Consider the following 18,395-nt stretch of genomic DNA (forward strand, 5'->3'; position numbering starts at 1 on the left):
GAAAATTGGTCTGGTTATTAAGGGTGTTTAAGTGCCCAGTTGTCAAGTGGTTAAAGTCTATGGGACTCCAACGTTCAAAATCTTAACTGCTCATTTTAAAGGCTAATATGCAAGTTACTGTCCTAAAAAGTGTTTGGGGACCCGGGTCTTGCCCCAGGGGACATGTATCAATGCAAAAATAAGTTTTAAAAACGGCCGTTTTTTCGGGAGCAGTGATTTTAATAATGATTAAAGTGAAACAATAAAAGTGTAATATTCCTTTAAATTTCGTACGGGGTGGTGTCTATAGTATGCCTGTGAAGGGGCGCATGTTTCTGGTGCTTAGAACTGTCCCTGCACAAAGTGTCATTTATGCAAGAAAAAAAGTCCTTTAAAATCACTCGCGGCTATTATGAATTGTTGGCTCCGTAATACAGAGAACACTCATTGAAAGTCATTGATAAAAAAATAAAAAATAAAAAATAAAAAAGCGTGGGGTCCCCCAAATTCAATTACCAGGCCCTTCAGGTCTGGTATGGATATTAAGGGGAACCCTGCGTCAAATTTAAAAAAAAATTGATGTGGGGGTCCCCCTAAAAATCCATACCAGACCCTTTATTCGAGCACGCAACCTGGCAGGCCGCAGGAAAAGAGGGGTGACGAGAGAGCAGCCCCCCTTCCCTCTTGAACCGTACCAGGCCACAAGCCCTCAACATTGGGAGGATGCTTTGGGGGTCTGTGACCCCTCAAAGCACCTTGTCCCCATGTTGATGCAGAGAAGGGCCTCATCCCCACAACCCTGGCCGTTGGTTGTGGGGGTCTGCGGGCGGGGGGCTTATCAGAATCTGGAAGCCCCCTTTAACAAGGGGACCCCCAAATCCCGCCCCCCCTGTTTGAAATGGTAAGGGGGTACAAAAGTCCCCCTACCATTTCACAAAGAAAGTGTAAAAAATAGTTAAATAAGACAAACACACTTTTGAAAAAATTCCTTTATTAAAAATAAAATAAAAAAAAGATTCCGGCGGTGGTAATCCACTCTTTACAGCGACGGATGATCATCTCTCCGGGGTCCAGCGATGGCTCATCTGAATCAGCGCAGCGAATCCATCCATCTTCTGTCTCCACGGAGGAGACACTGCGGGGATTCCGGCGGCCTGACGTTTGTTATATGCGGAGGGCGGGGCCACCCGTCACCTGACCCCGCCCCCCTCTGACGCAAGGGGAAACACGGGCTTCCCCGTGACGTATGGGTGACCCCGCACCCCTCTGATGTACCGGAAACCTGCCTGTGTTACATCAGAGGGGTGCGGGGTCACCCATACGTCACGGGGAAGCCCGGGCTTCCCCTTGTGTCAGAGGGGTGCGGGGTCTGGTGACGGGTGACCCCGCCCTCCGCATATAACAAACGTCAGGCCGCCGGAATCCCTGCAGTGTCTCCTCCGTGGAGACAGAAGATGGATGGATTCGCTGCGCTGATTCAGATGAGCCATCGCTGGACCCCGAAGAGATGATCGTCTGTCGCTGGATAGCAAGAGTGGATTACCACCGCTGGAATCTTTTTTTAATTTTTTTTTTATTTTTAATAAAGGAATTTTTCAAAAGTGTGTTTGTCCTATTTAACTATTTTTTACACTTTCTTTGTGAAATGGTAGGGGTACTTTTGTACCCCCTTACCATTTCAAACAGGGGGGGCCGGGATCTGGGGGTCCCCTTGTTAAAGGGGGCTTCCAGATTCTGATAAGCCCCCCGCCCGCAGACCCCCACAACCACCGGCCAGGGTTGTGGGGATGAGGCCCTTCTCTGCATCAACATGGGAACAAGGTGCTTTGAGGGGTCACAGACCCCCAAAGCATCCTCCCAATGTTGAGGGCATGTGGCCTGGTACGGTTCAGGAGGGAGGGGGGCCGCTCTCTTGTTCCCTCTCTTTTCCTGCGGCCTGCCAGGTTGCGTGCTTGGATAAAGGGTCTGGTATGGATATTTAGGGGGAACCCCACATCAAATTTTTCTTTAAATTTGACGCAGGGTTCCCCTTAATATCCATACCAGACCTGAAGGGCCTGGTAATTAATTTGGGGGACCCCCACGCTTTTTTTTTTTTTTTTTTTTTTTTTTTTTTTTTTTTAGCAATGACTTACAATGAGTGTTCTCTGTATTACGGAGCTAACAATTCATAATAGCTGCGAGTGATTTTAAAGGACTTTTTTTACTGCATAAATGACACTTTGTGCAGGGACAGTTCTAAGCACGGGAAACATGCGCCCCTTCACAGGCATACTATAGACCCCCCCCCCCCCCCCCCCGTACGAAATTTAAAGGAATATTACACTTTTAATCATCATTAATCATTATTAAAATCACTGCTCCCGAAAAAACTTCCGTTTTTAAAACTTTTTTTTGCATTGATACATGTCCCCTGGGGCAGGACCCGGGTCCCCAAACACTTTTTAGGACAGTAACTTGCAGAATCTTTTCTCTCTGTCAAATATTTTTTCTCTGTCGAATATTTTCTCTATATAATCTTGGACTAATAGCGGTAAGGTTAGGCACATTCGACCACAGGTTCTATAGACACAGATTGTTATTGTCAGAGTCACGTCGAATCTCCTATTCTATATCGAACTGTTGTAACAACGAAAACGAAAATAAAGCATTTATTTATGTCGGATTCTGTGCTTTCGTTATCGTTTGTCAAAACGAAAACGAAAATAGCTGAAATTCGGACGAAAATGCATTCGGACAAAAACTAATGCATATGTCTAGTATGTATTAAAATATGTAGACTGCCATTGTGATCCTCCCTAAAAATGCTAGTTTCCTGTCTGTCTCTGGCTCACATTTTAGATATGTAGCTGTCTAAGGCCTCATACACACTGGATGTTTAGCCTTTGTGCATGAGACTTTGGTGTTTAGGTTTGGGTAGAAGGCACAGGTGCGCCATCCGGCCCTGCTTGTAAAATACCATGAGAGGATGACAGCTGTTGCTGCTGGATGGGGCTGGACGGTGCACCAAGTGTATTAACATTTAGGGCAGTATGCGCCTCGGGACGAATGCCTGGAATGCAGAACATCAAACTGGAGTTAGAATACCTAATTTGCAAGGCCAGGTCATTTCAGTAAAGTAAAAAAAAACTAAACAAAACCATTTCATTAGTATAAAAATCCAGACAATAAGCAATTTTTAAGAGGCCAGCAATAACATTTTAAATGGCCTCTCAGTACAGGCTTATTTTATGTCTGTCATTTATGTTACTCTAAATTAATTGCAAATTATAACTAACAAAACAGACAGAGATGCAACATACCACTAATATCACCTTGTTCAATAAGCTCTGTGTACAATTCACTTGCAAAGTCCAACTTCCTTTGTAAAGTGAACAGCCTTTTTGCCTTTAGTAAATCAACCCAATGTTTGGTTATGACCAAACACGGTTTCCAGATGTTAGAGATTGCAGGATGGAGGGTAACTAAATAAGATTTAGGAAAAGAAGTATCCTTTTAAGGGATAATGTATTCTTCCAGTTTTAATACAATCTTACATAGGGTACATTTTTAAAAATTTGTAGTAACAAAAGAAAACTTTTTTATAGAATACACATGCAACTATTTATTTGTTCTACTTTGATCTAAGAAAATTGAAAACAATTGTTTGGTCAAAATAATTTAACCTTATTTTGTTTTACAGACTGTGTTTTTGAACCAACACCTCCTGTTTTATCCTCCGCTGGGTCACACAATATAACATTAAGGTGGAATGCAGCAAATATATCAGAAGTAACGTATATAATTCAGAGTAAATATGTCAGCATTCCAGGAGAATGGGAATATACGCAGGTAATGTGTCCAACATCACTGACATGCACGCTGTGGTTGAACTTGTCAGTTCATTAGAAGGCGATCTAATGATTGACTTCTGTTGGACAAGGATGGCCACACACTGATTGGAATTTCGCTAGTCCCTGCAAGACCAGCTATATATTAATCTGGCTATAACCACCTTTAGATAAGTACCTTTAAAATAGGAGGTTCCATTAACACAGGCCATTTCTGCGGTTGTAATAAATGATTTGTATAAGAAAACACAATGCAATTTATCAGAGTTTAGTTTACTGTGGTCTGAACAGTGAAAACTTACTGGTTGCTGTGGATTGTGTCATTATTCGGTCCCTTTCACATGGGTAGTCTGATAAGGTCCGCCAGTCAGAAGCTTCATGTTAGTTTAAAGGCAGACGGAAGCAAACAGATGTGCATTTGTATACATCTCATTACCGTCCAGGTCTGCAAAAATAAAAAAATAATAATGGTCTGCAAGGGTCCAGATGCTGTACATCCTACAGCTAAAAACTGAACAGACTTGCATATCACAAAAGTGATATCTGTTCTCTTTTGTTCTTGTTCACCAGGGAATCTGTTCATGAAATCACCTGCTGTTCGATGGATTTTTTTCCGACGGATGTTGGCTTAAACTTGTCTAGCATACTCAAGGTCACACAAATGTTGTTGGAAATTCCGATCGCAGAGAACGCGCTGACGTACAACACATACGACGAGCCGAGAAAAATTACGTTCAATGGCCAGTGCAGCTCTTCTGCTTGATTCAGAGCATGCATGGAATTTTGTGCCTTGAAATTGTGTACACACGCTCGGAATGTACGACAACGGATTTTTTTGTCGGAAAATTTGAGATCTAGCTCTCAAACATCTGTTGTCGGAAATTCCAACAGCAAATGTCTGATGGAGCCTACACACAGTCGGAATTTCCAACAACAAGCTCACATCGAACATTTGTTGTCGGAAATTCTGATCGTGTGTACGCAGCATTACAGTTATCACTGCTCTTGCCACTTAAGTTTGACAGGATGTCTTGGTATTATTGTGGTCACCTCCACAAGCATAGCCAATAGTTGTTAAACCCTTCTCTGTCTCAAAAATCCCATCCCATCATGTATGCTTTCTTCTACATTCCATAAAGCTGTTTGCTTACATTTAGGAATTAGTATTGCTCCCACTGTACTTCCAAGTCACTCAGATGTCAGTCTTGCAGGTCTCATAGACCCCGGCACTGAGGTTTTATCTACATTTCCCTCTCCTCCTGGCCTATCACAAAAGGGCTGTGTGGACCAGAGCATGGTACCATCAACACCGCATGCTGACCATCAGCAGAGGGTCTTTTTTTTCCTATAATGCCCTTGATGGGATGACAATAAATCTCATTTTGGCATTGTCTTGATTGCACCTTATATCTTTTAGCTTCTGTAGCCTAATTTTTCTTGGGACAAAAGGCCTTAAATTAATGAGCACAGCCCCGGAAATTTACCTCAAAATATAACAACCAAAGTCTGGTAATTAACATGATATTACATAAGTATGCTTTTTATATAACACAGTGAAATGGTAAAACTCAAGTGAATGTTTTACTTAAGGAGCAGTTTATTCCCCCTTAAAGTACTAAATTTTGATGCACACAGGAAGAAAATAGCACTTTAAGCATCATTAGGTGTTCTTAAAGCTTGCTAGAGTGGCCTTCGAGTCATATAATCACACACAACAACACACTACTGTGGCTTTGGAAAGTCTTTTAGTCAAATGTAACAAATATTATACACACTGCAGGTATAACCAACATTTAATGTGTAAACAGCAAATTCAAGTGTTGGAAATTTTATTTGGAGGGAAATGGATGTATCAATAATAGCACTTTATAAATAATTTGACTGTTTTATATGTTAACCCCATACAATGAATAATTGGGTATATTTCGTATGGTCTACCCTACATGTTGTGGATGGATTCATATTTTTTTCTGAAACATTAGTAGCTTATTTTTTGGATATTTTCCATTAATGTGATGCTTTCTACTATCTTATACGATTCAATAAAATGCATTTCTCCTTAAAATACATTTGGAAATACTAACGTGTTTTGTTGTGTGGTTTTGTCATTTTACTTGGAATACAGCCAGTAACAGAAACATCATTTACTGTGACTAACCTGCAGCCCTACACTGAGTATTGGTTTAGAGTAATATGGATCATTTGTCATATGCAGTATTATTCTACAGCTAGCCCTGCCTACAGGACACTTCCAAATGGAGGTAAGAATGACATTTGTAATAAAATGGGCTCAGTTTGAATTCTCTTTCATTTTATTACTTAATATTTCTTTATCATATACATTATATAAAGGAATTTGAATATGGATGAGTAAACTGATCTGCGAGAGCTAACATGGATCATTCTGATTTGTAGATTCTAATATCTGTGTAGAGAGGAGTGCCCTTTGGCAATGTAGTTCGTTATTCCACTTCTGCCATCTCTTGATCCAGTGTTGAATAATGAAAAGGACTCGCTCTCATTACATTTCTTATGAGTCATTAATTAAATTAACCAACCAAAGAGTTAGAAATGGGATATGAAATCCATACCTCTAGTAGTATGATGAATCTCTATGACAGACTTTTTCAAACAGGCTTCCATGCTAGTGATTCCTTGGGCAATGAACAATTTCTACCATTTATAAGTTACTACTGACTAGGAATAAGCCCGATGTTCGAGTTGAACGTAAGTTCAACTCAAACATTGGGTGTTCGCCTGTTCGCCGAACAGCGAACAATATGCAGTGTTCGTGGCAAATTCGAAAGCTGCTGGAATATTCCACATTTAAAGGAATATTTCATTTTTATTGTTTCACTTTAAGCATTAAAAAAATCACTGCTCCCAAAAAAAAGACCATTTTTAAAAAACATTTTTGCATTGATACATGTCCCCTGGGGCAGGACCCAGGTCCCCAAACACTTTTTATGATAATAACTTGCATATAAGCCTTTAAAATAAGCACTTTTGATTATTCATGTTCGTGTTCCATAGATTTTAACGGTGTTCGTGTGTTCTGCATGTTCGCATGTTCTGCGTGTTCACACATTCTGCGTGTTCACATGTTCTCAGCGAACCGAACAGGAGGGTGTTCGGCTACTGACATCGATAATCTTTTCAGATATCTGTAAGAGGGGCATAAGTACCACTGGCCACCAATGTAAGGGGCATTATTTCCACTGACCACCAATATACTTACAGACCACCAATGTAAGTGGGGCCTTCTCCACCAAATCACCAATGTAAAGGGTCATTTTATTGGCCACCAGCGTAAGGGGCACTACACTGACTACCAATGTAAATTGTCACTTAATTGACCATCAGTTAAAGGGGGCACTATTTCACTGATCTTCAATGCAAGGGAGAACTTCCCACCAACTAGCAACTAGCAGCCCTAAGGAAGCACTACAATGTTCATAATCTATGTTTGTTTTTTTTTGTCCGTTATTATTATTTTTTTGGTTGTTATCATTGCTGAAAACACATTTGTGTTATAAAACAGCCCTAAGGCCCCATTCACACTTCAGCTCAAAGCTCCAAAATGCTGCAGAAGAAAAAAAAAAAATAATTTTCTATGGAGATGGTTCATATCTCCACTATAAGTCGCCTGAAGTTGAAAAAAGTTCTGGACCTTTTTTGTAGCTCAAATTGGGCAAATTGGTGTGTTTTTGGTGTTTATTTTGTGCCATGAAAATGCATGGAAACGCTTGATTCAAGCATTTTTGAGCGCTTTAGTGCTTTTTGCTGCTCTACCTTTAGCGTGTTTCTGCTTAAAAGAAATAATAAAAAAAAAGTAAATCAATAATAAACAAAATACATAATAAATAAAATAATCCTAACCCCAAACCTTAAGCCTAATATTAACCCCATAACCCTTATTCTAATCTAACCCCTAACCTAACAGCATACATAAATAATAAGGGAATGAATAATAAAATAACTAAATAAATAAGTTAACCCCTAACCCTAAACTCGATAAAACATTTTTAATAAATAATAACAATAAATAAATAATAAATAAATTCAGATGAAAAAGCTGAAAAACATAGCAACAAACGATTAACCAGATTATATTTGTCTCTGGTGGCTAATAGAAAATTGCCAAAGGTGCAAAAACCCTTTAAAAACACTGTACAAAAATGTTCAAAAATGCTCAAAAACAGTTATACAAACACCCCAAAAAATGCCTAAAAAAACACACTAAGGTGTGAATGCAGTGTAAGTGTCAAATATGCTAAATACTACACATACCTTATTTTCTATTATTTATTTGTATATCTAAAATTACTGCTCACACTAATGTCCTTTAATAAGCTGTAGATATAATAAATATAAACAGTGGTGGCTTGAGACCTTGAAGTTTTTTTAATGGTTCCTCCTTGTTAAAAAGATTGAGAAAGGCTGTAATCCCCTCGGTAAAGACAAAACTCAGATTTAACACAAGAAGAATACCCCTGATTTTTTGTTCATGCAAATTTTAAAAATTGTAGAAGTGAAAATTTGTTTTATTTGAATTTGAATCATATACGGTATCTTAAATCAATGTCCATGTTTTTTGCAAATAATTTGTTGTGTGTGGAACAGATAAAGGGCCCAATAAACCCCACTGCCAATTCACTGGGAGAAGGCTTAGCACCTTGTATAACAGGGACTCCTCTGGGACAGTGAAATGCAAGTCAATCTGTTGTGGAGATGATTATTTTAACAGATGGCTAATTTGTTTGGTCCCTCTTAGAAAAAATGTTGAAGAGCATACCTATATAGCAACAGGCCTGAAATTTTATGGGGATACAACCTATAAGTGTAGTCTGCTGGGCTGGAATTTTTAAGCATGCTCGTTTAAATGTTATCTTAAAATTAAAGTAAATTAAATATGAAATTTAAAAAAATATCAAATCTGACAGAATTTTTTCCCTATATGCTCCCCACAAGAGCCTAAGGCAGTTAGGTTAGTAAGCTAACAGCAATAGATTTGTAAGTGTGTGGTAAAAAGAAATGTAAAGGCACTTCACTGGTCTTAGGTCTGTCATCCTCTTGGGTGACCTCAGCACTGGCAACATTGATGAGGAGGCAATTGTTTTGCTATCACTTAATTTTTTTTCTGTTTTGTATTTTTTATTTATTTTTTGCTTGGCAGCTTTGTATGCTGCAATTTTGTACATCTTAAAAAGGCATGGTGAGTTTTTTGCAAAGACAGAAACAGCAGCTTTAAATATTTACAAGATAGCAAGAATGAATCGAATGAACTACTGACTAAGCAAATTTTAAAAGTTTCACTCTATTTCTATAACCATATTTTTCATGTATAGTGTATGCACACTTTAAAAATAAAATTCATCTAACTATAGAATATGTAACTCTAAATTACAGTACCTTCAGTTGCACCACAGATTGAGACTCTTTACAGCTCTAGCAGTCACACAATTGAGGTCAGTTGGCTTCCACCACTATTCCCAAATGGACGAATTACTGGATATAACCTAAACCTTTACACTGTGGGTGAAGCCCAAAGACACTTTTCAGTGGCTGAGAGACAGAGTTTCCAGTTTTACGGAACAAAAGAAGCAACAATGTACAGGTAATGTGTATATGAATATATTTTCAAAATTGAACTCCTTTGTCTACACAAAATTCTGTTCTATATATAACCTTGAACAGCAGTGCAAAAGTGTCAATCTAAGTGGGTATTCAATTAAATGTATCTTGAGAATATGAGTAGGTATTCCAAATAAATATTTATTTTTCTCACTCTCTCGTGCTCTCTTTACACATTCAGTGTCTACATGTTCCCCAACCCTGAAAATTAGGGTGTTTAAGTTGTAACAGTAAGCAGGCTATTTACATTCTAAAATTTACATTTACTAGCGAATTAACTATAAAAAACATGAAAACAAGAGCGCTGTTGGTAGGTGGTCACTAGGTAGTGCTAAAGCACCATTAATGAGTTCAGCTGGATAGACTGATATATGTTTCTATCTAAATAGTTCATGACATAAGGCATATGTCCACGGGTTCCATTAAAAAAGGTTTATTGAGCACATAAGGACAAATTAAAGTGATTATAAACTGCATTACCATAGATAGAGCTTTATTAAAAACAGAACATATAGCAAAATGGCTACTCACAAATGAGTATTGATAAAAGGCATAATCAATACAAATGGGTCCATCACACCGAACATCCACACGTCCAGATCTGATGTCAGATGAATCGACTAATACCCCAACACAAACGGCTGATGCGTTTCAGGGGAGAACCCCTTTCCTCAGAGCCAAGACGCCCATCTTGGCTCTGAGGAAAGGGGTTCTCCCCTAAAACGCCTTTTATCAATGCCTTTTATCAATATTCGTTTGTGAGTAGCCATTTTGCTATATGTTCTGTTTTTAATAAAGCTCTATCTATGGTAATGCACTAGGTCAGTGCGCCTTCCTTTCTTGTTTTGTTTTCTCCAGTATTTGAATACCCAATATTCGGAGGAGGGCTGCAAGACCTTTTTGACACTACCTTTTAAAACTGTCGGTATTACACTTTGAAGACCTAGACACCAGAGAAGTTGTCTTTTTCTTGTATAAACTCTGTTACACCACTTTTATCTAGAGGTCAGCCTATAACAAGGCTGACCTGTAGGTACCATGAGTATCTCCTAACTAGGGTTGTCCCGATACCGATACTAATATTGGTATCGGGACCGATACTGGGCATTTGCGTGAGTACTTGTACTCGCGCAAATGTTCCCGATGCCAGATCCAATACCTGGGAGAGCGACCCGGCGCAACTGGAAGTCATTGGCTAGGAACAACGGAAGTGACGCTCTGTGTCGGCGTACACTCTGCACTTGGCTGCAGCAAGCCAGCAGTGGACATCTTATTACACCCAGCCCATATAGTTCGGGCTGGATGTAATAAGATGGCCGCTGCTGCTTTTAATGCGACTGAGTGCAAGGATTACCAAGATGGGTGTCGCAGGCATCCTTTCCTCATGGCATGACAGTGCCTGGCCTGCCCATCAGTGCCCATAAATGCCACCTATCAGTGCCGAATGCACATAAGTGCAGCCTATCAGTGCCAGCCACATATCAATGCCATCTATCAGTGCCAGCCACCTATCAGTGCCAGCCATCTGCCAATGCCACCTATCAGTGCCACCTAATCTGTATTGTGCTTTGAAAACTGTCACATAACATTCAAAAAAAGTATTGTTAATCGGTATCGGCGAGTACTTGAAAAAAGTATCGGTACTTGTACTCGGTCCTAAGGAAGTGGTATCGGGACAACCCTACTCCTAACCTTGCACAGTTTAGGAGAGATTCAGTATATGCGCTGCTGCCCACATCATCTGCGCATGCTCACTGAAGAAACAGGCCGCTGGTACTGTTTCTTCAGGGCTTATGCCGTGACCGACGGCTCCCACATGCATACACAGCGCCGGAGCGGGGAACCCGGAAGTAACTCCGGTGGAAGATGTCAGCCATGTTCTCAGGTGCTTACAAAGATTCAGTGCATCGTTCTAAAGTAAGTATTTAATAATAAGCTAGTATGCGATCCATACTAGCTCATTATGCCTTTGTCTTGCAGGTTTTTTTTTTTTTAACGAGGTTTACAACCTCTTTAAATGGCTCTTTAAAATAAATTATGCTATGGTAAAAAGATCACTGTGACACTTGAAAGATGACAGTAATAGCATATCAGCCTTAGGGACCACAAGAATCGCGGGACAAACAGGTGACTCCAAGGGAGAGGCCAGAATCAACTGGAGAGATGATGTTCAGTGTGGAGAGATTGTACTGCAGATTCCAAAAAGTCATCCTGCAGGAAGTGACACACAGTTGGACAGGAAATGACCTCACAGGAACTGCAGAAGCCTGGGAGGAAGCCACAATGCTCAAATGGAGGAGCCTTGAACCACAAGCAAACTAGTTGCCATATGTTTCATGGTCTTGCCACTTTTTCAGTTTTAATACTACCTAGTGACCACCTTCCAACAGCGCTCTTGTTTGTGTGTTTTTTTTTCTGATGACTCTTCAACTCCTGGAAGTTTTTCTTTGAGCAGTAAGATCAAGTGGCTGGATTTGAATTCAATTGTTTTTTTTTTCAATAAGGCTGTAGGGCCCGGATGTTTGTAATTAGCTGAAAAAAGCCCTCACTGACCTCTGTAGCTGCAGGTACTGTAGAGGAATTCATACTTGTAGTATTTACCTGAAGCACTGAAGTTAATTTTCTTTGTGTTCTTTCCATCCCAAATTCAAAGTACAACTCCATTAAACACTTTTTTGATAGCTTTGAATAGAGTAGGGAAGGGCTAGAACCTTTCTTGTCTGAGTTCCTCCTTGGAGACATTTCCTTTCACTTCCTGTCCTGATAACTGAGTGTTGTAGGGACTGGAAGTGATGGGAAAATTGTCTAACAGGGACAACGATGATATCAGAACCACATCACTTTTATTAAGGTGGGGATAGATTAGAACTTATTTGAAACATTTTATTGTTGTCAGTGTCTTTCTATCCCTGTGACCTCTGTGACGTGTGCCTAACCAATGTTTTTCAGGCATATTCATGTCAAACAACCAGCCTCCATCTACTCAAATGTAAACCTAGCCTTATGCCAATGCACTAGCTCTTATTTTTCATATTATCCAAAAAGAAAAAAAGTTTTGACTGAAGTCAAGCTTGAATTAATACAATTACAATGCAGGCAATATTTATAACCATAGATGAATGAGAACCAAATGGATATGTGCTTACCTACTTCCTAACCTTCCAGAATGGTTTTATTCGGTATATAGCAAAGGCTTTCAAGCGAGAAATACTTCCAGCAGAAACAAAAAAACATAAATCAAGTTCATATATAGTTTAAATAAACTGTGAAGGTTATTCTGTGATTCATTAGAATGTCCTTTTATCACAATCCTCATTCAATCCTTAGACATAATTTAAATTAAATGAAAACATTTCAATTGAATATTTAAATGAACAACAATTATTTAAATACAGTACCATAAAAGTCTGATCATACATATATAAGCTAACTTAAAGCTAAACTTCATGTAGATTTAAAAAAAAAAAAAAAACAGTAAATGCTGTTTTGTGTTTTATTAAAAGTTTTTTTAATTCAAATAATATTAATACCTGCATTTGACTTTGTATCAGCCTCTTATAATACCAGTACATCAGCACTCTGGGAGTGTCCCACTCCTCGATGGAGCGATCCCTGCTGAGTAAGCGGATGTCCACGGGGCGGATCATCACGGATCCATCCTGTGTGGAAGAGGCCTAAATCCGTTATCTGGGTCAAGCTTGCAAATAAGCACAGACTTTTCTTTGATATCCCTGATCTGTATACTTGCTCGAAAATTGGGGATTCGGAAAATAAAGAATAATCAGCATAACAACCATGCAATCAGGATGTTCGGAAGAAGGCCATCAGTGGAAGCACTTGTCATTTTTTAAGAGAAGGTTGCTAAAAAAATTTCATCCAGAACAGGGCTGAGCTTGTGTTCAGTCCGAACCTGGAAGTTAGTTGTTTTGCTGGCCCAATGGGCTGTGGGCCGGAACTACAGTTAGACAAATGGGCAGGAAAGCTTGGGGCCGGATGGCCATATTGGGAAAATTACATGTAGCCATTTTAGGTCAATGATGTCATCACCATCTCCACCCCTTTGTTTACATACAACGACGGGGCCTCCTGCCCACAGTTCATTGGGTTGGTGGGAATACGATCCTGTGACAGCTTTCAGGGTTTGGACCGAGTTCAGATATGAACCCAGTTCACCCCTAATCCAGACATAGATGTAGCTCATCAATCCATGTCACTTTATTTTTTGGTAATATAATGATAGGACACCTTTTTCTAAACTGTTTACTGTTGTATATAAGGGTCCTTTCACACGGGGCGGATCAGTTCTGATCCGCCCCGTGGATATCCGTTTGCTCAGCGGGGATCACTCCGTCGATCCCCGCTGAGCAGGGAGATGACAGGTCCGTCTCTGCACACTACGCAGGGACAGACCTGTCACAGCGCCGCTCTCCCCTATGGGAGATCGGATGACGACGGACCACAGTGCCCGTCGTCACCCGATCTGATCCGCAGATGGATGGAAAAATAGCTTTTTCCTCCGTTACACTTTTTTGGATCGGAGCGGGTCGGATGTCAGCGGACATGTCTATGGAGCACCCGTTCAGGTCCGCCTGAAAAACTGACAGGCGGGCCTGAACGGGACATCAGTGTGAAAGGGGCCTTAGAGAAACAAAATGCTGAGTTTTTTACTGATCTGAAATGAGATGCATTGTTGTCTATGGAACAATGCACACAGCGGAGGATAGATCAGTAATACAGTAATTAAGTACAGAGCAGTAAAACAAAAATAGAACATTTTTCTATTGAGTGCAGTAATTTACTTTTTAGTGTACGTGGATGCCATAAATATAAATGAAGATATTACAATATTAACAATGAAGAAAAATGTTACCCATCTATATTTGTCTGTATGCTTACACACCTTTAGACACTTATACTCAACATCAATCAGTTCTTTACACACAGTTTTTGGCCCCTTGCACATGGGTATCACAAGTGATGCGGCAAACTGAGAGAAAGGAAGTTATACAATGCATTCTTCTGTAAGTTGACACCACCACCATACATATGAGGCCCTCTCTAAATTCTAGCTACCGTGGAGGTGGATTGCTGGTATGTGCTATTTACAGGATATAAAATCGCATAGAAAACTTGGGTATTTTGGAAAAATCTTGCTGCAGGCGAACTTACACTTTAAATGTGGTAAGCCATAAAAAATAAATAGATTCTTCTTGTCTTTGGTTACTTTGCTGCATTCAAAGCTGAACTAAACCCTCCAAACCTTTACAATCAAGGAAGCTGGCATCAAGGCCTCTGCTTGATATGCCGCTGCCAAGGTGCTGTACATGTGATCAGTTATGACACCAGCCATTTGATTACTTGACAGTTCAGTTTAGCAACTGTGACAGGTATTCATGGCAAGCCTTGGATGTATGGTAACTGTTTTGAGAATCAGTTAAATTGATGGGTTTAGCTCTGCTTTAACCACTTAAGATGCTTGTTTACATTAGCATCTCCCCGTTCTTCCTCTCCGTGAGATGGGGATGGAGATACCCGCGACCCAACTCACAGAGCTCCCAGCCGGCGGCGCGCATGCGATGGTACGGCGACAAATTCAAAGGGATGTACAGGTATGCCCATTTGCCCAGCCGTGCTATTCTGTTCTGTCGACATACATCTGCGTGTGCCAGTCAGGAACTGGTTAAGCATTAGCTATATAAAAAAAAAATAGAACTTCTTTTTGACATGGCTGACAGTTTTGATTTGACCATTATTTTATTTTAGCATTTCCTTCTGCCTTTCACCCAGGGACGGACCGTCCATTAAAGGTGCACGGGTGCCGCCCCCCTATCCATGCGTCCAGTCCCTTTTTGGATGCCAGGCGCATGGATTCCAATGTGGGGTGGGTGTTCTTTTGAAGCACCTGATTAGAGCCAGAGACTCTAATAGGCTTCAAAATCGGGCGCATAGAATGTGAACAGGCCCCACCCAGGTGTGTTACAACAGCAAATTAATATTCACTGTTAAAACACTGATCCCCCTCCTGGCCAATCAGGAAGCGAGTTTTAAGACCTGTCACCCTGTTGGCTGAAAGGACAAGTGATCCTATTGGACGTCTAGGAGGAGGGTAGGAGAAGCACGGCCGCCAAGATGGAAGAATGGAGGAGATGCCCTATCCCTGCTACCGCTGCTTGATGCCGATCCCCAAACTCGCTGCACAATCCTACAGCTGATGCACGATCCTGCTGCAGATGTTCAAACATGCTGCTCATAGAATCCACACAGGCCAATTCATGAGAGCGAAACGGAATTGCTCTTCTGAAGAAGCATTTCAAGCTGAAAGTGAACTACTAGTGGGACGTTTTCTTAAGAGAGGCTACAAAACTCAAGATCTAAGAAATTCATACACTAGAGTGAGAGAAGTACCTAGACAAACTCTCTTGGACCCTAAGGAAAGAAAAACAGATCCCCAATCAGGTATGCAAATTATAGCAACCTATTTGAATCAATCAGGGCAGATTTTTAACATCATTAGATGATATTAGGAGATTCTGCATGATGACAAAGATTTATGCAAGATCCTTTCCAAGAATCCCATGATTACCTATAGAAGGGGAAGAAACTTGAATGATCTATTAGTGCACAGTCACCTGGATAAAGTTAAAAATCAAAAACAACACTCTACCTGCCTGCCTGAACAACCAAAAGGCTGTTTTAAATGCGGCCACAGTAAGGCTTGCAGATATGTCCCCACGATCAAGAAATTCTGTAATCCTAAGAATGATGATAATCAATTACAGTCATTATTTAACTGTATCTCCAAAGGAGTTATCTATGCCGCTCAATGTCCATGTTCTCTTTTATATATATTGGCAAGACAATGTGCCAATTTAGACGACGTGTCATGGAGCATATAAATTACATAACTCTAAAAAGGGGGAGAACTCTGGCAGGACATATGAGAGAAAGACACAGTGACCAATTATTTAATTAAAAATTTTGAATCATTGAACAGGGTCCTCGAAAAGGGGATCTGGACAAAAGATTGTCAAAAGCAGAGGCAAGATGGATCTTCCATTTAAATTCAAAAGCATTTCATGAGTTAAATGAGGGTTTTACTTTTTTACCCTGTGTACACAATTAATAATAAAAATGAAATAGGCTGTGCAGCTGATACCTGGATATCTTGTAAATAAATAAAATAAATATATACCAAGATAATATACATTTATATGTTTGAATAATTAAGAATTTATTAAATTAAGATAATGGCTTTGTAAAATAAAATGAAATAAAAATATTCTATATGCGCTTTTTTGATATTTTAGAGTTGGTGTGTAATATTTATAAAATATGTATACTCTTAGCCCTTGTACATACGGTCGGACATTCCGACAACAAAATCCGTCGGATTTTTTCTGACGGATTTTGTCCGAAACTGGTGTTGCATACACACGGCCGGACAAAGTTGCCGGAAAATCCGATCGTTCATAACGTGATGACGTTATTTAGACGGGACTACGTTCAGGCTAGTAGCCAATAGCTTTGGTCTAGGAATTTGATTTGAGCATACGTGGCACTTTGTCCGATTGGAATTCTCTACAAACGATCGGACAAAGTCAGATCGGATCATGTTGTCGGAAAAATTTTATATCCAGCTCTCAAACTTTGTTGGTCGGAAATTCAGACGGAAAAAGTCAGATGAAACCTACACATGGTCGGATTATCCAAAAACACGGTCCGATTGGACATTTTCCGTCGGAATGTCCGACCGTGTGTACAAGGGCTAAGTGTAAGAACTGAGAGTGTCTTCTCCTATTTCCCCACAAGATGAAATATAACAGTGTTGTGAATGTATGAAGGCAATCATATTCTTATAGAACTAGAGTGCCTTCTTTTATTTTGCCACAAGCTGGCATCACGACTATGTGAATAAATTTATATGATCGCACATAAAGATTTGCAATAACGGCAAACATGTAAATTACGTCATACACCATACGCACGCAGACGTAGCGTCCTTTTTTGAGGGATTGCCTATATATAGGAGAAAAACAAAAACAAGTCAGCCATTTTATGATTTGCCATGTGGGGATAATTTTTCACCTCCCACAATATTTTTAAGCCCTATGCACTCCTTTTCCTTTATCTCTTGGACTTTAACCCTGCCAAAGCTTTCTTTAAAGCGAAACATGTAGGTTCTTTGGACTTTCAGTTCATTTGATGAGTTTTTGGGTTGTGGGTATACATGGCTTCAGTGGGGGTTAAGCACCTCTTTTTGATGAGAGATGAATAGTGGTCATTAGATATGGCATATTATCTACAACAAGGTAGCAATTGTAGTACTACCGATATAGATGGATCGGCTGAAGTAGAGCTGTAGATTGGATACTAAGCATATTCTACAGATAGAACTAATGATAGAATTATCTAAGCTGAGCTGTACAACTGTTGAAAGATATTTATTTTAAACAGCTTATAGGCATCTGTCAGGTTATCTATCTTATTGACAGGTAGGGTATTAAAGTAGCCTCCTGCAGCTAGACAGTTTGCAGCAAAGCCAGCCCAACAGATCAGGCAGTTCTATTATACAGCCAGAGAGATTCTGATCAGATTAATACTGCAAATATCTCCCCTGCTTCTAAAGACCCATGGTTAGATAGTGACCACCATAGTAATCTCTCATCTTTCATTTTTTGAGGTGCCCCCTTTTAGTAAAAACACAATTCATTGTTTCACACACTTTTTCAATATTTTATTTGTGAACTAATAAAAGTTAGGTTTTAAGACCAGTTGACTTAGGTGCGGTGGGATACGCACCCTTGTGTTGTAGTTAAAATATAAAAGTACTAGAGTATGCCTGTGACCTTATCACTCCACTTGTTTAGACAGAAATGAAGGTAGATAATTAGACTGTTTTTCAGAAGTGGACAGAGCTCAGAAATCAGTAAACTACCAGTAATTAATAAGTTG

The 18,395-nt window shown here is 39.9% G+C and overlaps 1 protein-coding gene across 2 annotated transcripts in view; it reads left to right on the forward strand.

Moving 5' to 3' along the window:
• ROS1 (ROS proto-oncogene 1, receptor tyrosine kinase) overlaps positions 1-18,395 on the forward strand; it is a 259,981-nt gene that overhangs the window by 18,455 nt on the left and 223,131 nt on the right. For both annotated transcript variants that reach the window (XM_077487054.1, XM_077487055.1), the window contains exons 3-5: positions 3,662-3,810; positions 5,935-6,070; positions 9,219-9,426. In XM_077487054.1, the coding sequence (XP_077343180.1) occupies positions 3,662-3,810; positions 5,935-6,070; positions 9,219-9,426 (493 nt within the window). The remainder of the gene's footprint in view (positions 1-3,661; positions 3,811-5,934; positions 6,071-9,218; positions 9,427-18,395) is intronic.

This window comes from Lithobates pipiens, unplaced genomic scaffold (genome assembly GCF_037356315.1).
Source record: "Lithobates pipiens isolate NorthernLeopardFrog02 unplaced genomic scaffold, aLitPip1_a1.2 Scaffold_18, whole genome shotgun sequence".
NCBI classification, from domain to species: domain Eukaryota; kingdom Metazoa; phylum Chordata; class Amphibia; order Anura; family Ranidae; genus Lithobates; species Lithobates pipiens.